Source organism: Labrus bergylta, chromosome 4, assembly GCF_963930695.1.
Source record: "Labrus bergylta chromosome 4, fLabBer1.1, whole genome shotgun sequence".
Lineage (NCBI taxonomy): Eukaryota > Metazoa > Chordata > Actinopteri > Labriformes > Labridae > Labrus > Labrus bergylta.
In genome coordinates, this window is record NC_089198.1 from 21,337,862 (window position 1) to 21,364,780 (window position 26,919).

Consider the following 26,919-nt stretch of genomic DNA (forward strand, 5'->3'; position numbering starts at 1 on the left):
GTCAATAATTGTCATGTTCTACTTGTACCATGTAACTTATCTTTCAACCAACAGTTAGAGTTATGAAGGAGGATTCGTCTGCCTACAAAAAGTAGGAACAATTAGATGACAGATGGACAAGTATATCCTCAAATGATATATATTTATATACTATAGTGTATATACTTGGTGTGATTATTACGTCACCTGCATTGGGTACAAATCAGAACTAACTTCAATAACTGTAATTTGTCTCTTTTTTTTTTCCCCCCCAAGTTTTTTTTTTTTTAATTAGATTTTTATTTTGGGGCTTTTGCCTTGATTAGTCCTGGACAGTGGATAGAGTAGGAACTCAAGGGAGAGTGGACAATGATATGCTGGAAAGGAGCCTCATGTCAGACTTGAACCTGGGCTGCTGTGTTTTTGGGACTATTCCCTCCGTATGTAGGATGCGATCTGCTGGGCACCCCATTCCCAATTATGTATATTTAAGCATCATTAATGCAGTGATGGAACTTTTTTTTTTTTTTTTGCCATGGACTAAACGGTACACTTTCAATCTTTGCTAACCCTGTCCTGTTATATGTTGTGAACTGTTTTCACATTGAAATCTTGACCGCTCTTGTTGATCTTTCAATGTTTCCTCAATCATATTCCTTCTTAAGATTATTGAGAAAATTATTTCTTGTGCTTCAAAAGTGACCAAGCCAGGGTCAGTGACAAACAAATATTTCCCCCTCACAACCAGCTATGTGGCCAGAGAAGTTTGGAGAGGGTGTTGGCCTGCGATGATGTGCTCACAAAGTCCACACTGTCCAGACAGTCCTGTGCACACCTAGTCCCACCCCTCAGCTGCCTACCTCTCTCCCTCTCCTGCGCTACCCTCTACTCTCCTCTTGCGCTTCTCGACGGGTCATTTACTTGATAAAAGCTCAAGATTTTTGGCTTATTTCCGTCTGCAGCTCGTCCCTCACAGCCACTATGGTTCACAGCAGCTGGATCCGCAGATTACTCCTCCTGGTTCTCCTCGGCCTCTCCTCGGTGGCCTTCGTACACACAGGTAAACCTCCTTCAGAGTGTGATTGATATTTTAGTCCGATTTTTGTTGGGTGACACGTGCAACATTGCTGCAGAAGTTAATGCTAAAAATAGGAAGGAAGACAGAGCATGCAAGATTACAGTCCAATTAACAGAAAACATCTGGCTGTTACCATGGAAATAAAACGTGATGTGAAAGAGATCGAGTACAAATAATACTTTTGACAGTCAAACATCTAAGGTGCTTCTGAGTTAAGTAATGGAAATGGTATTGAATTTGAACGACAAAGTTATTAATTGTTCTTTTTGCATTTGTAAATAAGTAGATTCATGTTTTAAAAAAAAAAAAAGCTTTGGTGGTTTGCTGTAGATATTTAAATCAATGAGTGTTTGTGTCAGTTTTTCCGTTTTCCACACATGTACATCCACAAGCTGTGATGTGAGTCTGCAGCCTTAAGTAAATGATACACTTGTTAAGAGCGATGAAAGCTGCTCTTTGACAAATAGGATGGCTCAGTAACTTTCCTGATGCCCCCTGTTAAACTGACTACCTGCTGCCCTTTGATTCAAGCTTTAGAGATTAAGTGTTGAGTTTATTTTAGAGTATATGACGAGAATTCAGAGATAGTCGTGATGCTGATGATGATGACGAAACTGTAGTCGTGTTGTAGGAAGCGTTTACAACCACCTCTGCCTTCCACCCTTGACACTCAGCTCTTATTAGACACGTATTGGTCTGTCTTTCACTTTCAACTCGTTACAACTCTCAGACCCGTTTGAAAAAAAAATCGTCTCTGGACATAGAGCAGCTCAGGGGTCACAGTAGAGGTCAAGAGGGCAACGGGACGACACTGATGAACCACGAGTTGACAATGTCCTCCCTGTACTGAAAGGGAAAAAAGCACAACTGTGAAGTCACCTTTGACTTTGGACAAAACATCTTATGGTCAGAGTTTCTAACACTGAGGTGCTACACTTTAAATATATCTTTTAAGGAAAATATATTTTTAATAACTACCAGGGCTCCCAGATAAACTTTTAAAACAAATTTAACCTTCCCAATAAGGGATATTTATGTACAAATAGAGCAAATACAATGATCTGAAAGTTTCCCTGTGCCATAAAGTTCCCACACAGCCACGATAAATTGTTATGAAGGTGCTCTGTTGGCCTTATACTCAGTCTCCAATGCCCATGTCTGTCTGGAGTGAATGCTATGGTCATCTTGTTCAATATGATGTTTCTGAGTGTCGCCACCAATCTTGACCACAACCCAGTGACTGAACCATCATGACCAGTAGCTCAACGCTTGACTCAGAATGAAATAAACTGAGATGTATCAAAATAGAAGCTTGAGAAACACAGTGTGATAATCTCTCGTGGACCTTCCTCAAAGTGTCTGATTTAATCAAGTATGAGAGACTTGAAGACCTCATTGCAGGACGTGGAGATCAACTTTACCAAGTGATTTAACCCTACGCCTGCTCTCCAACCTCAGAATGAAATCAACAACGCACTGGTTAGTTGTGTCAAAAATATTTCACCATGGAAAACTCAGAAAAATTGAAGTTGGTGAGGGTGAAGCAAGGACACAGGGCCAGGTCACTCACTGTTTTGGCTGCTTGGACAGGTTGCTTTCACACACAGATGTCCACGCTCTTTGTTATCTCTCCAGCTGGTGTGAAATCCCGACCAAGGATGCCGGCTGTACCAACAAATGTTCCTCTGTGTTTTTAGAGTCTGAAATCATCCTTCGGTTCAGTCTGCCAGGCTTTTATGAGTCTGGAGATGGAGGTAGAGTTAGAGGCCCGCTTTGAAAAGTGTCATTAGTGTAGTGTTCCCAGTCAAAGGTTTTTGTACACTTAAACAAATAAGTACTTTATTTGGTTCCAGTTGGTAGATGTAAAGCTAAATAAAAAAAAGTAAACTAATAAACTTTCAGTACTTCAACAAAATGGAAGACATTCGTTAATTAAAGAAATATTACAATGTGCTACACGTGAAATCAAATATCCATAAAGTACTACACATTTAAATATATTCTTACCTATACATTTACAATAAACAAATGACCCCACCTGAGTCCGTTTTTTAAACACATACGTATTCAAGATGAGCTTCCATTAAACGAGTTAGCCAATGAGAAGAGAAGTTGAAATGGTTTCAAGAAGTTATGAATAAATGTTTGATAAAATGTGAACAAATACATTGAAAGAGTTTGCTTAAAAAGTTAGCAAAAATAACATTTGAAACTTGCTCTATTTGCTAAAAAAAAAAAAAAAAAAGACAAAACGTTATAGTCAACACGATGAAAAATAAACAGTGAAAATTGCTGAAAATAAAGTGTTGATAAGCAGCTGTAATCATTGTCTTAAAGAAAGTATGGACAGGGGTGCCTGTAACTTAATGGTTTGTGCGCACACCTTGTACGGAGGATAAAGTTCTCTAAGCGTGCAGCCCGGGTTTGAATCCAACCTTTGGATCCCTACTCTCATTGTCCCTGATTTCCAACTCTATAGACTGTCCTATCTCTACAATAAAGACATAAAATGCCCCAAAACAAAAATCTTTAAAAGAGGAAAAAGAAAGTTGTGGGTGTTTGTGGGTGTTGTGGGTGTTTGTGGGTGTTTGTGGGTGTTTGTGGCGCAGTACATCAGATAACAAGTGTTATGACCCACTGCAGCTAACTGTCAGCTCAGAAAAAGTATGCTCATCTGGGCTTCAGTTTTACTAATTCTATTAAAGAGAAATTTTAAGCTCGAGTAAACGTCTCCTTGTGGAAACAAACACCAACGGAAAACATAATGTTTTTATTTTTTGCGTTCTTATTAAATCAAGCTGTCCAGCAGGCACAGCCTTTTACACACAGGGACTATTTAATAAACAAGTTTGAAAGACATCTAGTGCCCAGCCGTTGCCTGGTTTGGGCCTAGCCGGTTGTTACTGGTTGCAGCCTGCCGCCCTGCGTGACCGCACAAGCTGCCTTTTGTGCCCTGGGCTGAAGGCCTCATTGATGACTGAGCTGGCCGGAGGCCCGGGCCTCCAAACCTCCAGCCAGCTTCAGGACAGGAAGCTGCACACGACTTAAAGTCAACACAGCAGCATCAGAAAACTCACATCTGAAGTATACATCAGAATTACCACGATACCACACCTAGCAGGTAGACAGTTATCCTTTGAGGTTGTATCACATTCACTGATTCTGTAGTCATTTTGCAATGTTTTTCGCTCTATCAGAGACTATGACACAGACAAGAAGCAGAGATGTAAAGACAGGGTGAAGGAGTTTATTGAGGGCGTCAGAGGCTACAAAGTCAATATGCAGCACTAAATAACCTGAGTGTAAATATGTTTGGATTTTGGTTTTGTTGGTATGTATAGAGTTGAGGATAGGATAAGTGATTCAGTGAGTGGGTGGGCTTGTGCGTGAAGTTTGTTTACTCATTTGAGATTAAAATCATTTTTTCCTATTTTTCCTTTAAATAAAAAAAAAGAGCTTCATAGCCAGTCGGCTCAAAACGACAGAAACAACCATTTCAGTCATTTTCATGATTCATCTTCTACAATTCTACAATTCACTTAGCAGACGCTTTTATCCAAAGCGACGTACATCAGAGAGTAAGTACAACACAAGCACTTACTGAGCATTTCTAAAGGGGAAGCTTTGCAACATGTGTTTGGAAACAAAAAAAGAGGGGCAGAAAGAGACTTTGTTTCTCTGGCTACTGTAGAGATGTGAAAAGTCTCAGGGTACCTCTATGCTCAGATGAGAAGAATGTTAGAGGGTAACTTCAGATGGAAAGAGAACGGGGGATGATTGCCAGAGGACAAGAGATCAGAGAGATATTCATAACCCAAGCTTAATACTGCCTCTCCAACAAGCTTTTTGTTTAAATGTTTTTGTACTCCAACAAAAAAATGTAACAAAACCTTGGTTAAGACAAGGGTTTTATGTTGACAATACACAAGCTTGGTTGAACTCTTGGGCAAAAGAGCAACCTACTGAGAGGCTGGATGTAGCTCAAAGGGACACAATGTTCATCTTCTACAAAGACATCCTTATGCCCAGGCCTGTTCCGTTAACCCACAGAGACAGAGAGAGGCTGTTGGAGTCACTACAGACAGAGCCATGTATACAGATGAATGCCTCAGCGTCCGTAGAAAAATCAAACAGAGCCATTAGCAAAAGCTGTGCCTCATCAGTTAAATTACAGCTTTAAGAAAACATGTCATGAGTCAATACTCATATTCATTCAGTTACAGTTGTTGAAATTTCATGAATTAGTTGATTACAGTGTTCTGCAAATGATGTTTAAAGCTAATCAGAAAAAATTGCCAAAAAACATCCGAAACAGATTTGAAAAAAGGGAAAGCCGTTACTTTTTTAAAAGGAACAGAGATCTTTAATAAACCGAGATTCAGAACCAAATTGAGGGAACGTTGTTTTACTCTAAAAGGAATCGGTTTATGGAAAAATCTCAACAGAGAAACTAAAGAATCAAAATCAAACATGATATTTAAAAGAAAAATTAAAGCCAGTTTGTTGAATAAATATGTGGAAATATGTCAATGAGATATATTGGTCTGTTTCGTGATGCTGTGAAAATATATATATATATTGTGCAGTGTAAAATGAATTGTTTAGGAGAACCTATGATGGCAGTGGCTGTGTTTGCCTGCAGCCAATTTATTTTAATTTTTATTGTTTTTGAATGAAGTGTTTTGTTTTGTTTTAATTAAAGCTTTGAGAAAGAGGGGCAGATATTAAAAGATTAGTCTTCTTTCTGCTCCTTTTCATTCAAAATTTGAGATTTTATGTTTGTTTTTCTTAACTTTATTGTTTGTTTGAAAATTTACAAATTTTAAAAAAAAGCTGCACAACACAGATTAAGTTCCCGTTTCTAGATTAACTGTTTTTTGGGGGCTTTTTGTGCATTTATTTAAGACATAGGATAGTGGATAGAGTCAGAAATCAGGGAGAGAGAGAGAGAGTGGGGAATGACATGCGGGAAAGGAGCCACAGGTCAGGTTTCAACCCGAACCTGCCCTCTTGAAGGACTGTAGCCTCTGTGCATGGGGTGCACACTAACCACTGCGCTACTAGCGCCCCATAGATTAGCTGTATTTAAAATAAACACAAGCGTTAAGTAGTTTTGCTTCTTGGTTTACAGAGACCGTTGCAGACCCTGCCTCAACAACCAGGGACAACCAGGATACCATGTCTGGGGAGATGCCCAGTGACGTCACCACCAAAGACCCTCTCCAGGACATGACTGAGCCGTCCTTCACCTACGACTACGAGGACTCCACACACTCCCAGGCCATGGACGAGGAGGAAGGTAAAATTCATCTTGCATTCAGAGCCACAAATCTGTGTTGATTTAACATAATGAAATGAATTATAAACTACATCTGTGTGTCTGTGTCTGTGCAGGGGTGCTGGGGCCAGGGGCCATCACAGCCATCGTGATAGCTGTCTTCCTGGGAGCGTCCGTGCTCCTCGCCCTCATTGTCATCACACTCAGGAAGTTCACTGCCTCCTAGAGTGAATACATCCCAGCTTAGTGTGAGTGTGTGTGTGTGTGTGTGTGTGTGTGCGTGTGTGTGTGTGTGTGTGTGTGTGTGTATGCCTCAAGTGATTGTGTGTTAACGTTTCTCTCAACTCTAAACGGTCTAATTCCTCATCTTGTGTTGTGCTTTTCTGTAGACACAACAATAATAATAATAATAATTGTGGCAGGTCCCTTTTCCAAATATTTGTAGAGCTACGTCAACACACTGTCATTGACCAAATAACATGGTGGCCATTAAATATTTAACGTGGAAGTCAAGTTATAAACTGTACTATGGAATCTCACAACAGTTCCATAAAAATAAATAATGAACAAGATAAAACATTCTGAGCGTTGGAGGGACATGAGGCCCTTTTCAAACCTCAAAAAGATATTTGACTACCCATTTGTAACTGCTAGACATTTACGTCAGCTTATGTCAGTGTTCAACAATTAGACCACTTTGACGATACAATTTTTTTTTTAACAAATTCTGAGCTAACAGTGTCAGCTGTTATCATTATTATAAACATTATAAACATCATGATGTTGTTAATGTTGTGTGTTTGGGTTTCTGGTCTCTTTGTCTTAAAGATGGTGATTTTTAATTGTGCAGGCATGACACAATGATACAATCAAGCATTAGCTGTTGTCAACAGCTAAGATGTTGCTGTAGTTGTTGGTTTACCTTGAAATATGGCCCAACGGTTTATTAAACCACTCACTATCTTACTTAACAGTTACTAGCTTACTTTACAATCAGCTAGGAATTGAAGCTTTTCTCAAAGTTTACCAGGAAACACTGACGTTATCTCCTAAGTGGTTAAAAGCTAATTCTTGGAATGATAAAACAGAAACTTATAGGTTACCAAAGTCGCTCTGAACTTCTCAAATGTTAGCCTGTAGTCTGGAACACAGTAACAGTACTATGACAGCATATTAGCTTTCCTCCTTGAGCGTTTGAACAGGCCTTCATGTTAGTGTGATGAATTCTTGCTCAAAATGTTAACTAGATACAATGTTAGAAACTGGCTGGCTCTTCCAGTGGAAATCAAAGCATCTCCATTTTATTGTTCTTCAGAATTGTCTTCTCTTTTTTCACGTTGTTAGGTCCATGCTCTAAAGGGTTTTAAATGTCTGTGGGTTGTTTGTTGATGGCTGTAAGATGTGAAGCATCCTTCATGTTTTTGCTTTCATTTGTACATGAAGTGTGTACTGTTTTTCCTTCAATCTGTAAAAGTTACTATGCCTGCATGAGCCATGATGACCTCTAAAATACTCCCTCTGGGATATTCATGTGGAAGTTTATACGTTTTTATTTCACTATCTACAAACATCAGAAAAAGAAGAAAGCATTTTTTATAATTCATGTAAACAGGGTGTTGTTTTCTTTTTTCCTTTTGTTTTACTTACAGAGCAAATATAAAATCAGAGCATGAATGGATTTTTTTGTTTGTTTGTTTTTAGTTGTGTTGTTGTTTGTGAGGGTCGGGTATAGGTTTAGCACAGTATTTCTTCCTCTTTCTATACAGTGAGTCCTCGGCAGCCAATTTTTTGGATGTTGTCATTGTAACTACACAGATTATTTTGTCTGAGATTCATCTCCAATTAAAAAAAATCAGATAAATCACATGCCAGTATCTGTGACTAATGTGTGAGGTTTGTTAGCACATGATCACTGAGTCAGCACAGTGATCACAATGCAAGATTATTTTCATTTCCTTTAGATTGTCGTCTTCACTAGAAATGATAACCATATTATTCTTACTGAGGTGTCTCACTCTTACCATTTTAAATGATACTGCTCTGTTTAAATTCACATTGAAAAAAATAATCATCTGAAGGGTTACATTAAAGATTCATCTACAGAGATATTGGTCTCAATTAAGTCACACCAGCAGGTGGCAGTGTGGCTGCAAGCTGCAGAAAAAAAGAGCTGTGCTTTTGCTAAAACTGAAAGTGTCATTTTCTTTGCTCTAAATATTCCTCATTTCTTCTTCTTCTGTACCTAATTTATAATTTTTTCTCCTGGCTGATGAGGATTCATGTTCAAGTTATACTCCAAAAACATAATAATTTACGAGTTTTGTTTTTCACTTCCCAACGCTCTCAACACTCAAAATCAAGTCAAATAATTTCACCATACCATCTGAAACCAGGAAACCCCCAAACAGTATCAAGCTCTAGATCTGCGTCTGCAGTTTCTTTCAGACTTGAAGAGAAATGCTTTGAACACTTCCACAGTTTGGTCCTCATCTTCACGATATATTGACTGATTTACACCATTGAGTTAAAAAATAATGACAGAAATATATAGAAATAACCATAAGAGAGTCGATAAATTTAATCAGTGACAATGCATGATTTCTTCTTTAACGCGGTGATGGACACAAACTAGACAGTGACTGAAAAAAGTACAATACAAGCCGGTTCATACAACAAAATGGGCCTTTTGGTCTTTGTCTTCTCACCATACATGTACATATTTCAACCTTCATATGTACCCAGACGATGGTCAAATGAACCATCGTAACAGTTAAGTAATTAACCAACATGACGTGTTTAAAGTAATGGAAATTTCAGTCTGAGGAAGCATAAAACCACAATCTTACAGAAATACTCATAGAGACCTGGAGTGTTAGCCAATACTACATTTCATGTGATCAGTTAATTTTTTGCTCTTTCAGTTTTCTCTTTTGCTACTAAAGGACTGGGGTTCTGTGAGATACTTTTGGACAGTCTACCACTTTGGTCCAGGCTGAAATGTTAAAACTATTTGAAGGATCAAGAGACAATTTTGTACAGACTTTCACAGCCCGCTGAGATCAAATGCTGCAAACTTTGGCGACCCCCTGACCTCTAATCTAAAGCCACCATCAGGTTAAAATAATTTAGTAGTGCATTATTTGATTAATGACCAAATGTGATTCCAGTGATGTACGTATTAGCCTCAGCAGTACTATATGACTGTTGTTTAGCAAATGTAAGCATGCTAACTTATTAACTATGATGAATATGGTAACTATTCTATCTTTATTACTTAGAAATGTTAGCAAGCTGAGTTAAGCCTTTTGGGTTGTTTTTCGATCTACAATATCTTGAAACAGCAGAAATAAATGATCCCATTTTCAGAATCAAAAGATTAATTTAAATATTGAGTTCCTGGAGTTTGCGATGATGATGCATTTATTTTTAACAGTGAATAATATTATGAAGACCAGCTGAACCAATTCGCCTCTAGTTTGATTTTCTGAATCATACTCATCTATCATCAATAAAACACATCTGAACACACATGCATGTTGTGCTGCTAAACTCAGGATGTGGTGATGAAACACCAAAGGTAGAAAAGCAGAAGTATGTCTGGCTCCAAGCAGACAGTGTCAATGTTCAGTCGTTGAGAGAGAGACTGGCATCTCTGAGGTAAGAGCACAACTAGGTTTCTCTTTGCAGATGATACCTAATACTTAAACAATTTAATGTCAGACTTAACCAGTGTTGAACACACGTGTAGGCATATATTTGTAAATGTTTTTTAATACAGGCTCTGCTTTTATTGTAAATACTCCAAAATGGATAAAATATCAGTAAAGCATTCAAAACAATGAAGACTATTGGCTTTGTCAGGAACAACACTGATGTAATTTTGAAAGAATTCTTCTTACAGGTCAAACACCTATGATATGCGCTTTAGTTTTCCTGTCTGGAAATTTAAGAATCAAAATTTTTCCTTTTAACCTACACCTAATTATTCTTCTATGATTCAAACTTAAATTGGGCATTTAAAGCATACCCACTCATACTTTATACATTCTCTTTCTGAATTTGGCCATTGCATTAGAAAGAAAAATCTTTTCAAACATGAAGAGATGTAAACCAACACAGCTGAGCGGTCTGACTTGGCACCTCTCATATATGTCAGAGTGGGAACAAAGAGTAACAACAGGAAAGACTAGGGACGACACCTTGCTTTGATTCAGACAGAAACAGAGATTTTGAAACTAAATCAAACCAATTTTTTTTTTTTGCCCCGCAGCAGCAACAATGACAAACAACTGTTCATTTGAAGGTGTGGATCAATTGATGACATATTTGGAGCTGGTCTTTTACATCCCCATTTTCATTTTTGGGTTGATTCTAAATGTTGTTGCTCTTTTTGTGTTCTGCGTCATTCTGCGGAAATGGGCCGAGTCAACTATTTACATGACCAGCCTGGCTCTTATGGACCTGCTCCTTCTCTTCCCTCTTCCTTTCAAAATTCATGCCACAAACCACCGCTGGCCTGCAAACCTTTATCCCCTCTGTTCAGTTTTGGAAATTCTGTATTTTGTTGGGATATATGGCAGCATCTACACCATCATGTGTATAGCTGTGGACCGGTGGGTGGCTATCTGTCATCCGTTCAAAGCCAAGCAACTGCGTTCGCCCAGAGCCGCCCTGGGGGCCTGCATGGGGGTTTGGATGCTGGTGCTGGCCGTGATCTCTCCGACCATCTATCGCTTTAGGGAGGCTGGGCAGGCAGACTTCCACTGCTTCCACCAGTTTTCAGAGAACGGCTGGAGCCCCTCAGTGATCATCAGTCTGCAGATATTTGGGTTCCTGCTGCCGGCTCTGGTGGTGGTTAAGTGTTCAGTTCAGACCATTTGGGCTCTAAAGAAGTCTGGAAAGCAGAGCCCAAAAAGTCAGGCCTGTGTGAAGATCATCTACAGCAGCCTGAGTGCCTTTCTGCTGCCCTTCACCCCAAGTCATCTGGCCATCCTCCTCCAGTTCCTGGTAAGATCAACAGATTTATTATAAAGCTTCTGTGAGGAGTTTTTTGCTGGTTTACAACCAGACTGAAATGAATATGTATGCCTCTGAATGACATACAAAAGCAAACAGGACCATCAGCAATAAAATTTAATATTTCTAAATAATTTCAATGCCTTAAGAAGCTGCTCCCACAGTACCTTGATTTGATTTTACAACAATTTACTGTTAAAAGACAGTAGGATGAGAATTGTTTCGTCAGAAAACACACGACCCACACATGTACAGGAAAATATAGACAAACATAATGTTTTAAGCAGCAGTCAGTATAGATTTAGGACCAATCACTCCACATCAATGGCACTTATGGAATTAACTGAATATCCACTGCAATAGACAAGAAAAAGTATTTAGTAAGTATTTTTGTTGACCTCAAAAAAAAAGCATTCCTCACCATAGATCATTCCTCACTTCTTAAAAAACGTAGCAAATATGACATCAGAGGGGTAGCACATCCGTGGGTAGCAAGTTACTTCGAAAACAGGAAACAATTCGTTCAGATAAATAATATAAAATCAGATCTGTACAACATAGTCCTAGGACCAAAACTGTTTATTTTGTACATCAGTGATTTTGTGAATGTATCCAAACTGCTCAAGTATATTCTGTTTGCAGAAGATACCACCTTATTTTATTCTGGGAATAACATATCACAGATGTTGGATGTGGTCAAAAATGAATTGAAGAAAATAAAAGAATGGTTTATTATAAATAAATTATCACTGAATCTTGAAAAAAAAAGTTCATGATGAAGGAAACTAAGTTCTTAGGTGTCATGATTGATGAAAATCTGAACTGGAAATCACATAAATTATATAAAAAACAGAAATATCAAAAGCACTTGCTCTGCTACACAAAGTTAAGGATTCATTAGATAATAAAGCATTGTACATTTTATATAACTCATTCTTCCATATCTCACATACTGTGTTGAAGTATGGGGAAGTGCTTGTAAAACATTCACTCATTTAATTTTCAATGTGCAAAAAAGAGCCAGAAGAATCATCAGTAGAAGTCGGTATAGAGATCCATCAAACCCGCTATTCATTCAGTTGAAGTTGTTGAAATTTCATGAATTAGTTGATTACAGTATTCTGCAAATGATGTTTAAAGCTAATCAGAAAACGTTGCCAAAAAACATCCAAAACAGATTTGAAAAAAGGGAAAGCCGTTACATTTTTAAAAGGAACAGAGATCTTTAATTAACCGAGATTCAGAACCAAATTGAGGGAACGTTGTTTTACTGTAAAAGGAATCGGTTTATGGAAAAATCTCAACAGAGAAACTAAAGAATCAAAATCAAACATGATATTTAAAAGAAAAATTAAAGCCAGTTTGTTGAATAAATATGTGGAAATATGTCAATGAGATGTATTGTTCTGTTTTGTGATGCTGTGAAAAGAAAAAAATATTGTGATATGCTTTGTACGGTGTCAAATGAATTGTTTAGGAGGACCTACGATGGGGCTGCCAGTGGCTGTGTTTGGTTGCAGCCAATTTATTTTCTATTTTAATTGTTTTTGAATTAAGTGTTTTGTTTTGTTTTAATTAATGCTTTGTGAAAGAGGGGCAGATATTATAAGATTAGTCTTCTTTCTGCTCCCTAAAAATGTTAGATTTTTTGTTTGTTTGTTTTTCTTAACTTCATTGTTTGTTTGAAAGATATAAAAATGTACAAAAAAAAACAAACAAAAAAAAAGCGTACAACTTTGAACACAGGAGAAACCAATATGGACACATACTAAAAGGTCCCTACAAGAGCTTTAAGTAAACTCAATCCTAAAATGGGTGAAAGCAGCAAATGTCCATTTTGTAGTTGTTCTGGAGCTTATCTTTCATTATGGCACAACAAAGGAAGAAGGAAGAAGTTTTACTGCCTTTCATATTTAAAAAAAAAAAATACTAAATCAATCTATAATAACTTTAACATCAAAAAGAACCCCAGGGAAAGCCAGGGCAAAATTGAAACCGGGATTATAGAAATATTAATGTCTCTTGTTGAAATGAAAATGTTTCGCATGCTTAGTCAGAAATATGAAAAGCTGGTAGGCGTGTTCTCGTGCTTTAAGAAATAAATGAGTCATATTGAAGTGAAAACTTTTTTCTATCAAAACAAAATATCGGCAGGATAGACTAAAGTTTCTCTGTCCTCCATGTGTTACTGTTGACATACTGAAGGTGCACCAAGGAGTGATCGAGGACTGTGAAAACAAGATCAGGATCAGCCTCTTCATACAGACAGCCATGTGCCTGTCCAACATCACCTGCTGTCTGGACGCTCTGTGCTACTACTTCATCGCTCATGAGGTAAGGAGCACCAAACACAACTTCAGGCTGCCGATGATCAGCCAAAGAAGAGCCACCTTCAGCACCTCAGAGGTCTGAACCCCAGACAATGACAGTTCAAGAGAAACAAAAATCGTGTCCAGAGGACTGATGAAAAAAAGAGCATGTATTGTTGTGTAAATGAGTTTTTTTTACTTAAAATAAAGGATGGAAAGAAGCAGGTCGGAGGGCAACCTTAATAAACCACAGTATTGAGAGTTGCACAGTAATGCAGTGCAGGGGCGAGGTCAAATGAGCACAACGACAGGATTTGGTCTAGTGATAGGAAGTCAGTGGTAGCTCTAACACCAAGAAGGCTGTATGGAGGGCAGGTCGTGAAAAGAAATCTACCAACAAGCAACCGTGCATCTTTTGTTCAAAGTGATTTAAGGACGAGATTGTTCAAAGTCCATTCAACACAACACACAGATGTTGAACTGATACAGGCTCACACCCATCTCATAGCAGAGCTTTGTTGTCGACTGTGTGTGCTTTTAGAAGCCAAAGACATGTAGCAGGCATTAGTAAAAAGACAACAACATTTAAGATCAGGGCAGACACCTTATGGATGAATTAAACTGGAAAGATACAACAGCTGAATTGAGAAACATCTACAAAACCTAAGAAGTACGTCATTTATGTATACGTATCCTGATATAATAACATTCATATTTATATAGAACGCTCAACTTGAAACATGAATAGTTCAATATAAGCAAATTAAGTCAGTTTGAACATTTGATCAATTAAAGCATTTAGTTCAATATTTGTAGAAATCTGGATATGTAAGTCTCGTTAAGAATCACAAGTGAGTTTGCAACACAGGAATATTATCAATTATTATCAAAAAAATAACTTCTTATATCTTAATGAAGAAAATACATTTTTAGAAAGTAAAACAAATTCAATTCAAAAAAGTTGTCGTCACACCACGAAATAAAATCAGGGAGAGCTGTCCCATGGTCCGACACTGGACCCTGGAGGAGAGACAACAAGGCTGTGTCATCAGACAATTTGACCAGGTAGCTGCCCTCCTGAGAGCTCCTGCAAGCATCAGTATACATAATGAAGAGGAGGGGGGAAAGGACACACCCTTGTGGTGAGCCAGTGGAAATGGTTAAGGAGTCTGATAAATGGCCATTTACAGACACCCTCTGAGTTCTGTCAGTCAGAAAGTCCATCATCCACAGCACAAGCTGATGAGGCAGTTTAAAATCACAGATCATTCTTTCTATTAAAAGGTGAGGCTGCATGGTATTAAAAACTGAAGAAAAATCAGCAAACAAGAGCCAAGCATGAGCTTGTGGCTTTTCTAAATGTTTATATAAACTATTCAAGATAAAAGGTTTTGCATCCTCCACACCTGTCCCTGCCTGGTAGGCAAACTGAAGTGGATCAAGGTTACCCTCCACTGTTGAGAGAACAAGGTTCTTTACCATTTTTTCAAAGATCTTCATAATTAATGAGGTAACCGTTCTAAAATGATTTAGTTGCCTCGGACTAGGGGTCTTTGGAATAGGCACCGCTGTGGAAGATTTCCAGATGGCAGGAATAAAGTGGCAGTCCAATGACAACTGGAAGATGTGGTGGAGAACACTGCTAAGCTGGTCAGCACAATAACGTAATGTGCGTCCACAAACTTGATCTGGACCGGGGGCCTTCCTCATGTTAATGTTTTGGAGATGAACTCTTACACATTTTTCAGATATGACAATATTGCCTTCCGAAAAGAGAGATTCTTTGAGGAGGGTCTTATTTGCAGCAAAATCCTGTGTATCAAAACGGCAGAAGAAGTCGTTAAGAACATCCGGAAGGTCTACATCATTTATTCCTTCAATTTTAAAAGGTTTCTTGTCAGTGTCACTGATTTCCTGATTTAAAGAGGACATAGACTTTAAATCTGCTCACAGATCACAGGAGTTTGTTAACAGGAGGACGTCGGCGTGCTGTGTAAATGCTGTCAAAGCTAAACATACTATAAAGCTATGCCTGAGCACATGAAGCTGCTCTGTCTTATTTTGCTAATGTTACCTTAGAGTGACAAAACAATCGTTTTGAGGACTTATTGTTATGAATGTTGTTTCCATGTTATAGATTATTAAGTGTTAAGCTCTTTTTTGAAACATAACAGACATTTATTGCCAACGTTTCCGTACTAGACCTTCATCGCCGCAACATTGCCAGTAAATGTTTGTTTGCTTAGTTAGACAGTGTGCAGGGGTTTCATTTTTTGACGGAAGCATTTCCCTCCTACGCACCTGTCTTATGAAATGGATGTGCAAAGGTTGGTTCTGTTCTGAAACTTAACAGAGAAGTGTCATGTTTTGATTGTTTACATGCATTACTTCCACAAGAAGCTTTCATTTTACACTAGCCTTCATTTTTGCTGAGTGTTATTATTTAAGCATTATTTTATTTTCTGTTGCCATCATTTTTCCTTATGTGAAATTTGTTTTTGTTAAGCTGTGGACTTCATGAACTGATAGTGACATTTTTTTTTGTCTGGTCTTTTTCTCTTCGTCTTTGCAACTAGTCTTTAAAGTAACAATAACATAAGATATAGACTATGAAATTAATATTTATTAAAGCAAAGTCCTTGCAAGAGATATATGAGAATGGGTGAATTTCTTGACTCCTGTAGTTTTTGTTTGTTCTGAAACGTACAACTTCTCAATTGTTTGCATGGCATCAAAACCCAAATCTTCTTGTTCCATTTTAAGAGAAAAGATAATTAACCACAAGACATTCATCTTGTGGTATGAGTCACTATGATGGTGGATGTGAAGAAACAAACAGATTGAAGGCAACTCATTAAATATGGTTATTACGTTCAAAAGATGCAGGACTGATCAGGGCTATGTGTTTGGCCCACCTACATTAAGCCTGTTCGTATTGCGAGGAAGTTCTCAAAGGAAATACAAAGTCTTTGTTTCTCTTTCATAAACACTCGCTGCCTCTTTATATGTTCTTTTGTTGGATAATTGTTAGCACAGGCTTCAATTATTCCAACCCATAATTTCCACAATTATCATGTGTATGCTTGTCTGAAACGGATGCTGATAAACACTCGAAAGACAAATTTAGTTTTCTCATTTATTTTTAAAGCAGTAAGATATTACAAGAAAAATCGACTGAACAATGAAATATGAGAACATACTACAGGTCTCTCTCAGAAGAGACTTATTTGCTCCCAGTTGTTCATAAGAACGACACCCCAGATCTTTTTTTAAGATGTGAAGAATCAACATTGATAGAGAGGATATAATGCTGAGATAGAAAGGACTGAGAACTTGCAAGAGCTAAAGACAGTTCCAAGTAAATAGGAGCAAGACAAAATGAGTTCAGCCTTTGATTTCATCTACAGTAAAAGCATTCTTCCTAAATCTCTCGTATCCTTCACTGTTCACACGGCATTCCTGACCACAGACTTTGGTTCCTTCTGTCTCTCTAAAGCACTGCTACTAATTACAGTCTAAAGCCGTTATATCCAAGGAGTAGAGAAATGAAAAGAGACAAACCATTAAGAAATGAACTTTAACAAAACAAGTCGATTTCAGTTAAAAATCTATGCATGTAGCCGTATGTTCAAAATTAATTTACAGTAGATATTGCTTAGGAACAATCAAGGTTATGTACACAATTCATCAATGATATCAACAGGCAAAGAAACTTCTAAAGTACATGAGGTATGTTTCGCCATTTTCTGACATTCAAACAAAATAAAATAACAACAAAGAAACAAAAAGTAACACGAGTGCACAGTGCAAGCAGCTTCAGTCAGAATGCACTGTTAGTTAATATAAATAGGACAAGTTTGAATAAAACTCTCAAATTAAACCAAATCAAGACTTGTGATGAAAATGTCCCAAATAGACGCACTGAAACATTGACATCCTATGCACACACTTGACAAGCTACAGAGATATTCAAACACTGATAACATCATCCAAATATACAGACAATCTAAATAAAAAAAGACATTAGCATTGTGCATGAACAATTAAAGAGCATTTCCAACTAGAGACAAAAAAAAAAAAAACAGAAAAAAAAAGACAGAAAGTAAAAACTGTTGGACAAAACGTGCTCTTAAAGTGCGTTTAAAAGCCTAAAGAAGAGGTATGGTTTTGAGTTGGCTTCGGCCTTGGATGACTGTGCTTTCCACCTCAGATTTAGACCCTGTCACAGATGACAGTCTCAACCACAAACGTGTTCTCAAAGTGACGGATGCTGTGACACCTCTTGGTCTCACGCCTATCGATACCTGGAAGGAAAGAAGATGACATGTTAAGAAAATCTGTTCCATCCTTACAAAGGAGATCTGCAGTGTTAAGACGTCTGCTGCTACCATGACTACCAGTGTATATCATTTCCATATATGTACTCATTGTTGCATCATTTCTCAAGCTTCCACTCCAATCACAGGCAGAAAACACAGAGATGTCACTCGTGTGCATCACTACCTCCTCCGTAGTGTGTGGATGTGTCCACTATGAGTGACTCACACAGCAGGAAGTTCCCTGGCTCACCCACATACAAACACACTGTTACGGTATTGGCTGTATGAGGAGGATTTCACGCTACGGATACACTGTCTAAGATTTTCTCTAGGAAGCCCCTATTTGGTTCTAGTTGTTTTTGTTTTCTGCCTGATCACACACACTCTGCCTGCACCTACACACCAAAACTGAACACCTGATTTACTGTCACTCGAGGGAGGACCCCCATCCTTCTTAATTTCAGAAAGAGATCAAAGAGACCAGGACGTTTCACATGACTCAACATCTCACAAGGGTTGGTGTGAAAGAGGGTGATACATTACCGGAAGTGAACCATCACTCATGGCTCGTTATTTAGCTAATTGGATAGATAAGATTGGTAAAGGAAGTGGATTTGTGCACTTACGTCTGTGCTGGTTCCGACGTCTGAGGCGGTAGGTTTCTTTGCCATAACAGAGCCGGTGGATGAAGGGGCCCAGCTGCCTCATGTTCCTCACCCTCCCTGTCACCACCATCTCCTCCTGGATGATGTAAGTCTGAGGAAGGTACGTCCCTCTCTGTGGCAAAGAGACACACATGAATCACTCAGGCTGTGGGAGGAACACAGAACCCTTCACTCTTTAAGACAGCTATTCATAACTAACAATTCTCTCACAGCAGCAGATGGAATCAGCGTCTCACCTTGACATTGATGAGCAGCTCCCACAGGTTACGGGGAGGCATCACCAGGGTGGTGTTCAGCTCAGTGATGTAGCACTTGTCCAAAGCGATGTCGTAATAAGCTGTGAGGCCCTGAAACAAATAACAGCAAGTTAAAATCAGGCGCCAATTCGAAAGGCTTAAATAAAATAAAAAAACTATCAACTAAAGGAAACGAGTGAACACAAGCAAAACTTAACCTACCCTCTGAAAGTCATGGATGATATCAGCAGGGTCACTCCCTCCAAAGTGTGGCACAGGTACACTGATCTGCTCGTAGTTATCGTCAAGGTAGATGCCCACATTCTCCTCCAGTTCCAGCCTACCCCTCAGAGGAGCAAACACAGAGTCCTCGTAGACGACCCGGCAGTGGAACAAGCTGTCTTCTGGGATCTGCTAATGAGTCGCAACAGAGCTGAGTAAGCATGTGATGTTTACTGTAGCAGGTGACAATTTCATATTCTTGTTCAATAGCGTTCTGTGCCACTGGGCTCACAGTAAAATAGGTAAAGTGAACTGACCTGAGGTATAAAGTAGTAGCGATAGACATAGATAGAGGCTAGCACCAGTCCTGACATGAAGAGCACCAGGCCAAAGGTGAGGCAGCAGAGGCCCGTTGGAAAAGGCTTCTTGGACCTGCCAGGAAGAACCAGCTGCTCCTGTAAAGAGAAAAGTAGTTTGGTTTAGGGAAGTCTGGAAACAAAGAAGGGAAAACGCTAGGTGATTGTGGTCTGAAACTTTTTTTTTTTTGGCTCAATAATATGGGGTATTTTACTAAATGGTACAAATTAATGTAATGCAGAAGCCAAGAAAAGTATATCTTTAAGTGTAAGCAGAAATAAATATTAGTTCCAAGACTTTTTAGTATCTTTAATTTTCCAACATTTAGTTCAATGTTGAATTTTCAGTAGACATGATGTCCTCTTAAACCACAAAGGTCAGAGGTCCAAATCGTAACCAAGTTAATTCTGACAGGACCGGTTGCCAAGTCGTTAGTCAGTTGATGAGATGTGGTAGTCATAGGACGTACAGGCATAAGACATGCCAGATGCCCACCCACAGTCTCTCAGTCAATCTGCTGCCTCTCACTACACTCTTCCTATGGTGAGCGGAAGTAGGGAGAACAGATTGTGCCAGGCTCTGACGAAGATGCTGGCACGTGGCCGTCTGGGGCTATTCATAGAGACCTACTTTCATGCTCCATATTTGCAGTTAGTTAGCACCCTCAGTGGGAGTCAAAACGAGAACAATTACGTGGAGCAGGAGTCCCTCAGCAGAGACGGGAATATTTATAGATCTACACACATCAACTCTGACACCTAGCCAACCGTCGCATCCAATCTCTAATCCAAACACATTTTGAGATTATGTCTCTTGACGTAACAGTAACGTGGAACAAATGTGTCTGCAGGCGTGATGGCTACGTCATTAAAAAGGAGTCATTGTGTACAGTATGTTATGGAACCAAAGAAGGGGATTACAGAGGCTTACATCCATTATGTGCCAATTATTCTGTTTTATTAACCCCTGCATGGGAAGTAGTCAAGAATAGAAGGTTTAGAAGAGCTGATTCATCTGACAAGCCACAGTGTCTAAACAATTTATTTAGGTTTGAGCCCAAAAGCCATTGAGATGTATAATGATCATTCATTTGCACAATAAACTACCACACTGATCTATTATAAGTACAATGTCATTCCGTCAAAAGTAATGAAAATCAAATATCATAACACTTCTTCTATGTTGTAGATAAGGTTTACATTGTTCTACAATAATGTCTCTGTTCCTTTTCTTTATTTCCTTTTTTTCACCCTGCTCCTTCACATTAATTCAAATCTCTGAAAGCTTCTTTAGATGCCTCTAATTGCTCATTTTTAGTCAATAATTCAAAAAAAAAAATCCCATCCTTTAGACCATGGCCTTTCTTTGCATGTACACTAATCCTGGGTTTGAACTCTCAGCTACTGGCTCATGCCTGTGAGGCGCTACCTGCGGGATTCACGTGGCATAACACCTCATGACGTCACTGGTGCAGTGACTGCATCTGGCAGCTCTGTTGTTTTCTAAAGTCGCCGGGGGAAAGGCTATTTGCAAGTCTGCCCCCGATGCTAAGTTAAACGGGGTTTTTTTTACGTCTTGTTATGAATGTTCGTATCTTAATTCATGATGCATTTAAATTAACATTGTTATATTAATGAAGGCAGAGAGCCATCTGCAGTGGCCTCACAATGTGACGTAATGTCAACATCCCCGGGCTGGGATGGCCTGCAATGATGGGTCTAGTCCATTGTTAGGCTATAATAACAATATTGTACAATATTATAAATAATTTCAAAATAAATTCAATGCAGCAAAAACACCAGTAATAATTAGCTGCATTCGAACATAATATATTATAGTGAGTATATGCTGCCCGATTAAATAAGATCATTGTGTTAATAGAAAATAAACTAAAACAATCACATTTATATGTTGATGCATCAAAAAAAAATCAACTATAGCTGCCCATAATGAATCGATAGCCTAAATATACATAGCTATAACCTATGCAAAAAGTGTGCAGGCTACAAATGCAACATTGAGACAAAACACAAATGACACAACACATAACAAAAGAAAAATCAAAGTGTGCAAACTCACTTGAGCCTGAGGTATAATGATCTTGTCTTCATCGTTGTCTTTTTCAGGCTTCTGCGCTGAAACTGGCTGGAAAGTGATCTTCACCATGTTTTTTTCTGTTCGGTGTTTGTTTGCTCAGTCGCGTTTCTGGTGTTCGGTGCGCTGCTCTCATTCATCGAACCGGGAAGAATATATAGAGGAAGCCCTGTGTCGCCCCCGGTGCTTGGTGACATCAGATGAGCGTCTTCTCTGACGAACGAGCGCTGTGTGGGTCTGAGGGGAAAGCAGCCTCGTCTTTGTCAAAATAAGAGTCCGAGTCCAGCTACTATTTCTATTTTTCACAAGAAATATACATTTTGTAACAAATTGGTAAACGGAAAACTACATATTAATGTCTTATCTGTTGATGGTGAAACAAAACACAGTTTAACCCCAGTTTTCTTGATATTGAATTCGCTCATAGCCTTATTCTGAAGGAGAGTGCCCGATAAGGTAATGCTTTCCGTATTTTATTTAAAGCTGCATGTCCTCTTTGCGAACATGTTCTTAACACTATCATCCGGAAATGTAGGGATGTTCCCAACTCAGTAAGCATTGTCACTGTAATAAAGTAAGCACAGAGGTAAGTTTAGTTCATAATGATTGTAACCATGGCAATTTTATATTTCTTATAATACATAACCCTGCATCTATGGGTTGCAAGGGGTTGAAATACCTGCAGTAGGCTACTGATCATTACTATAGCAGTATACTGTGTCATGCCTGTGGATTTTTTCTTGGGTTAAGCATCTGTAATTGAGATGGTAGTATAATAGCATGTAACAAACAATAATAATGTATTGTAAGTGGTGATCAGAGCAACTCTTAAATTGCTAGAGTTGGACATTAAATGTAGTTACAAGATGATGTAGCCATCGTTGCTGTGGAAATTAAAATGTTAATGATTATTTGACTCAATGTTATCTAGCCTACATTTAAGAAGTCTCTAAACTCATTTTCAATTGTCACTGTTGATGAAAGCCAGCTTCATGTTTCACATAACATAAAGTAGCCTTACAGTGGATCACAGCAAAGCAAAAGAGATTTGCTGAATGATATCTCTAGCCTATATGCAAATCACAGAACACATGCAAATTCATACAGACGCTACACACAGCCCTTACCATATAGGAGCTGTCATGATTGTGTGCACATGTATGACTCAAGACAAACATGAGCCATATGATGTGCTATAAATGGACCATGTATAAAATAGAATTTGATAACACAACAAGGGAAATGTATGTATGGCTCAACCCTCTAATTATACAAGAAACGGCTGAGGGAAAATGTTGTGAAGCCATCTAAATAAACTGATTTATTTGTACTGTTTGAAAACAGCGGATACTCTCAGGCTCCCTGGTCCACCTCTGTGATACTGTTGAAGATGCCAAAGGCTTTTTACACTTTCTACACATGTTGGCTGGGCACTTGTACTCAAAAGATAGCTCAGTCCAATTCACATTCGGGTTATTTTAGAGGGAGTGATCCACTAGCCCAGCCATTAACCGATGGCTCACATTCAAGTATTAAAAAGGCCCTGCTTAATGAACACATGTGAGAATTGGAGGTGTATATGGCCTGAAGAGTTGACGCACATTAAATGAGAGTGCTTCAGATTCAGCAAACAAAAGACTGAAGCCTTCAATAAAACAGGATTAAACTGATGAAGAGTCAGATATACAGCTATAACATAGGCCAGTGTAAAGCACTGTATTCACTGCAGTTTTTAGTGTTTGATGTCAAGCATTTAGGCCTAGGCTTTGCATATATATATATATTTTTTTTAATTACATTTTCAGCAGGTAGATGTGAAAATTAATCTCGGGAGGGATTTTCTCTCAACAGTGTTTTTGCAGGACCTTTACTATTTGTCTATGGTTAGGACTGAAGTTTGAGACGACAATCATGACCACACTGATGATTGGCGGGTGCGAGCGTTGCGCGCCCACGTTGGTGTTCATTCATTCACATGTAAATTAACCGTCATATATCTACCTAGCACATGCCCCCTCGGAGCTGCATTCAGGAGCCCGGCCCCTCTGCAAGCTTTGTTGACCGCTGGGATCGCCCGGCCATCTGTCCCATTGATAAGCTGTAACGGCTCTTTGGACGACTCTCCAGTGGGTTTGTGGCAGCGCCTGGGTTAAACTTCAACAACATGGCCCCCATCCGTAACACCACAAACGGAATGGACAGAGGTGAAAACTGCAGTGGAGTCAAATCTGACAGAAAGGTAAAGGCAACAATGTGAGCACTTTGACGAGTGTTTCTGTTTGAACTTGTCTAATTAGAAAGTAACTCAACATTGTCTGTACTGACTTGGCAGATGAGGAAACCCCTGGTCGAGAAGAAAAGGAGAGCTCGCATCAATGAAAGTTTACAAGAACTCAGAGTTCTCATCGCTGAAGCAGACGTGAGTTCAAATCTCTGTACTACTAGGCCCTTCGCGTTATGAAGGCTAGTGGCTGTCCTCGTTTTTTTTGTTTTAACTTGGGAGATGTTTTGTTTAAGATAACAATTGTGTTGCAGAAGCTTTTTTTTCTTACGCTTTGCTTGTCACTCGCTGCAGTTACAATCAAAGATGGAGAATGCCGAAGTGCTGGAGATGACAGTCAAACGAGTGGAGAACATCTTGCAGAATCGGGCTCAAGGTAAAAAAATAAAATAGATTCTCACCAGAGTTTTAGGCTACGCCATTTGGCTGAAGTAATATAACTCATTTGCTTCTTTAAAAAAATAAAAATAAATAAAAAACTGGCAAATTCAAACCAATTGCAATCAACTTGCATTAACTTGTATTTATTTACAAGTATTTTTTTTTTTGTATTTTTTTTTAATTACAATTGAAGGTATTAATATTCAAATCAACTTTTACTGAGGCCACAGGTGCGCGTGTTCGTCTACGTCTCAGCCAATCAGAGATTCTGACTTGTTCACCTGTCCCTTTCAATTTGTTGGTTCATTTTTTAAGGTAACTTCTAATTTGTTTTTTTAATTATTTATTTCCACAGAAGTAGACGCTGTGAACCGGGAGGCATGTGAACGGTTTGCAGCTGGCTACATCCAGTGTATGCATGACGTGCACACGTTTGTGTCCAGTTGTCCCGGAATAGACACGACAATTGCCGCGGAGCTGTTGAACCACCTCCTGGAGAGCATGCCACTGAACGACGAAGACCGCCTCCGGGTGATGCTACCGGATACGGTGGCGGAGTGCCCCGGTAGTAACGGCACTTGGGCCGTGTCTGAGAGCATGTACACGGCTCTGGTGTCCCCAGCTCCCTCCACCACCTCCAGTGATGACCTCTGCTCAGACCTGGATGAGACGGACTCAGAGCAAAGTCATGTTTCTTCTTCAGAAGAGGCCGACAACCAGGATGTGTTGAGCCTGCCTCCACTCATTTACTCCAAGTCTATGTGGAGGCCATGGTAGATCATTTGTTTTAAACCATGTTTTAAACTACAGAAGAGGATTCAGTGCTTTGTTGTAGCATGTTGTTGGGTATAGGTCAGGTCACACAGGAGAGAAATACTGCTGGGATGACATTTGAGGTTTTGTGCAAGCCACATGAGAAGCTCTTTGTTTAATTATTGGGAAACTACAGTTATCTTTTAAGTGTAATTAATAAATAATCCTATCTTATTAGATACGTGGGGTTAATTTGGAAGTGCATTGGTCATGTAAGGGTCTGCCTTCAGTGGGGGGTGAATGCATATGTAAATATTTCCTTGTTGACTGTGCTGTATAGAAGATTGCTATCTTGTTAGAAGTTCACTGTTAGTTGTTTGTAAATTATTTTAAATGTAGGAAGTTTTTAACTTTGTATTTATTAGTGACTGTTTGAAGGCTAACACACCTGATAAATTTCAATAAATATCTTCTCAACAAGTGACTAGTTTTTAAGTGTTTGTGCAACTAGGATGCCACATTTCACACACAAGGATCCCACCATCCACCCACCCACTGCTGTTTGCAAGATATTAGCTATTAATCTGCAAATGTAGACCATTTGTGTGCACTCACTCTCCCTCTCCAAGATCCCTTAGCACGTCGTAGGCATTTGTGAGGTGTGAAATGAGTAATCCACTCAGTCCTTATATAGGCCTAGTTGAGGGCTTGACAAATGGGTTTTATAACTCTTCCTGACTTCAGCTCTTTTGATGGTACATTTAAAAATAACATGGGAACTTGCTCAGTCATAGAACGCTTCTGTTAACCAGCATTGTTCTGCACTCTTTGTTATCAGCCCATCAGTTTGTAGGTGTATTGTTGGGTAGGCTCTATTTTTGTGCTATGCTACTGAAACATGGCTTGCAAGCAAGGCTTTGAAGCTCTTATCTTTTGCTGAAATATGTTAGCACAGAATTGTGTAGGCTATATGATGTGTACCATCATACATAAACTAGCAATTAGATCAAGTCAAAATCCTTCTTAATTGTATTTATAGTTCTCTTTTAATCTGTCAAATTTAGGTAGATAATCTGAAAACAGTGCCAGAATGGCGAGCAATGCTATTACCAATAAATGATACTGTAAAGTAATGTTGTGTTTTAATGTGAAGATGCTGAATGGCTCTTTTAGAGAATGTCTTAAAAGTATGGATTCCCATGTTAATTCACAGTAGCAGTTGTGTCTGCACCTCAGACATGACCTCTGTGGTCCTGGTGGGAGACCCAGACACTGATCTCCCTCTGCACCGTCAGCTGTTAGAAACCACTCATGAATAAGAAAAGGAAGCGGTCTTAATCCATGTCTATAGTCAGATGCCTCCTCTGGTGTCTTTGTGATGTCCACTCCAACGTGTCAATTCTTACACTGTATACCCATACTGAAAGAGATCCTTGCTAAAATGACAAGAAAAAGATTAACAAAGCCAGCAGAAGACTTAAGTAGACTCATCTTAGTAAGAAGGGAAGAAGGACTCATGGGTTTTAGTCTCATCAAGTTCAATCCTCAGATACATGGGCTTTATCTTGTGTTTCATGCAGACAATATCATTGGGAAAAGAAAAGTGCTACTATTTCATCCATAACATTAGACTACAGCTGTATAAAGTTAGTGTTACAGCGTCCCTTTGTAGATATAGATAGATAGATAGATAGATAGATAGATAGATAGATAGATAGATAGATAGATAGATACTTTATTGATCCCGAGGGAAATTCAAAGCATCCAGTAGCAGGTTACAAAGACGTACATGACATGAAACATTTGTTAAAGTTAAACACAAAACCGACGCCCCCCGCCCCCCCTCCCATACATATATATTACCCCGAAAGAAAATACTCAAGAATACCCCTAGATGAATCAAAATGTTTTAGCAATGTTTAAAAAAGAAGAAGATTATCAATAACAGATA

At 38.8% G+C, this 26,919-nt stretch overlaps 4 protein-coding genes across 6 annotated transcripts; 3 read left to right on the forward strand and 1 right to left on the reverse strand.

Moving 5' to 3' along the window:
* Positions 1 to 802: 802 nt before the first annotated feature.
* Positions 803 to 8,209, forward strand: snorc (secondary ossification center associated regulator of chondrocyte maturation). The gene is made up of 3 exons (XM_029279297.2): positions 803 to 1,039; positions 6,189 to 6,356; positions 6,452 to 8,209. The coding sequence occupies exons 1-3, from the start codon at positions 961 to 963 to the stop codon at positions 6,559 to 6,561; spliced, it is 357 nt and encodes a 118-aa protein (XP_029135130.1). The 5' UTR covers positions 803 to 960; the 3' UTR covers positions 6,562 to 8,209.
* Positions 8,210 to 9,913: 1,704 nt separating this feature from the next.
* On the forward strand, positions 9,914 to 16,309 carry LOC109991451 (G-protein coupled receptor 55). The gene is made up of 3 exons (XM_020643739.3): positions 9,914 to 9,992; positions 10,606 to 11,342; positions 13,557 to 16,309. Exons 2-3 carry the CDS (start codon positions 10,614 to 10,616, stop codon positions 13,761 to 13,763), a joined length of 936 nt encoding a protein of 311 aa, XP_020499395.1. The 5' UTR covers positions 9,914 to 9,992; positions 10,606 to 10,613; the 3' UTR covers positions 13,764 to 16,309.
* A 473-nt stretch (positions 16,310 to 16,782) lies between these two features.
* Positions 16,783 to 21,733, reverse strand: itm2cb (integral membrane protein 2Cb). Of its 2 annotated transcripts, none has more exons than XM_020643696.3 (6): positions 21,539 to 21,733; positions 19,420 to 19,557; positions 19,103 to 19,291; positions 18,881 to 18,991; positions 18,606 to 18,756; positions 16,783 to 17,964 (listed from the first exon to the last, which is right to left on the reverse strand). In XM_020643696.3, exons 1-6 carry the CDS (start codon positions 21,623 to 21,625, stop codon positions 17,873 to 17,875), a joined length of 768 nt encoding a protein of 255 aa, XP_020499352.1. In that variant the 5' UTR covers positions 21,626 to 21,733; the 3' UTR covers positions 16,783 to 17,872. The 2 variants fall into 2 exon arrangements, with proteins under 2 accessions (XP_020499352.1, XP_020499351.1); XM_020643695.3 differs by having other exon boundaries at positions 19,103 to 19,294; positions 21,539 to 21,728.
* Positions 21,734 to 22,048: 315 nt separating this feature from the next.
* Positions 22,049 to 25,450, forward strand: hes6 (hes family bHLH transcription factor 6). Of its 2 annotated transcripts, XM_020643753.3 has the most exons (5): positions 22,049 to 22,139; positions 23,559 to 23,792; positions 23,886 to 23,972; positions 24,129 to 24,210; positions 24,571 to 25,450. In XM_020643753.3, exons 2-5 carry the CDS (start codon positions 23,718 to 23,720, stop codon positions 24,990 to 24,992), a joined length of 666 nt encoding a protein of 221 aa, XP_020499409.1. In that variant the 5' UTR covers positions 22,049 to 22,139; positions 23,559 to 23,717; the 3' UTR covers positions 24,993 to 25,450. The 2 variants fall into 2 exon arrangements, with proteins under 2 accessions (XP_020499409.1, XP_029135131.1); XM_029279298.2 differs by lacking the exon at positions 22,049 to 22,139 and having other exon boundaries at positions 23,535 to 23,792.
* Positions 25,451 to 26,919: the final 1,469 nt, after the last annotated feature.

Coding starts and splice junctions, on each gene's coding strand:
- snorc (XM_029279297.2), top strand. CDS start 961: ATGGTTCACAGCAGCTGGATCCGCAGATTACTCCTCCTGGTTCTCCTC. Junction 1,040..6,188: donor GGTGGCCTTCGTACACACAG/GTAAACCTCCTT, acceptor CTTGGTTTACAG/AGACCGTTGCAGACCCTGCC. Junction 6,357..6,451: donor GGCCATGGACGAGGAGGAAG/GTAAAATTCATC, acceptor GTGTCTGTGCAG/GGGTGCTGGGGCCAGGGGCC.
- LOC109991451 (XM_020643739.3), top strand. CDS start 10,614: ATGACAAACAACTGTTCATTTGAAGGTGTGGATCAATTGATGACATAT. Junction 11,343..13,556: donor CCATCCTCCTCCAGTTCCTG/GTAAGATCAACA, acceptor GACATACTGAAG/GTGCACCAAGGAGTGATCGA.
- itm2cb (XM_020643695.3), bottom strand. CDS start 21,625: ATGGTGAAGATCACTTTCCAGCCAGTTTCAGCGCAGAAGCCTGAAAAA. Junction 19,558..21,538: donor TCATTATACCTCAGGCTCAA/GTGAGTTTGCAC, acceptor TTCTCTTTACAG/GAGCAGCTGGTTCTTCCTGG. Junction 19,295..19,419: donor GCTACTACTTTATACCTCAG/GTCAGTTCACTT, acceptor GCGACTCATTAG/CAGATCCCAGAAGACAGCTT.
- hes6 (XM_020643753.3), top strand. CDS start 23,718: ATGGCCCCCATCCGTAACACCACAAACGGAATGGACAGAGGTGAAAAC. Junction 23,793..23,885: donor GAGTCAAATCTGACAGAAAG/GTAAAGGCAACA, acceptor CTGACTTGGCAG/ATGAGGAAACCCCTGGTCGA. Junction 23,973..24,128: donor TTCTCATCGCTGAAGCAGAC/GTGAGTTCAAAT, acceptor CACTCGCTGCAG/TTACAATCAAAGATGGAGAA.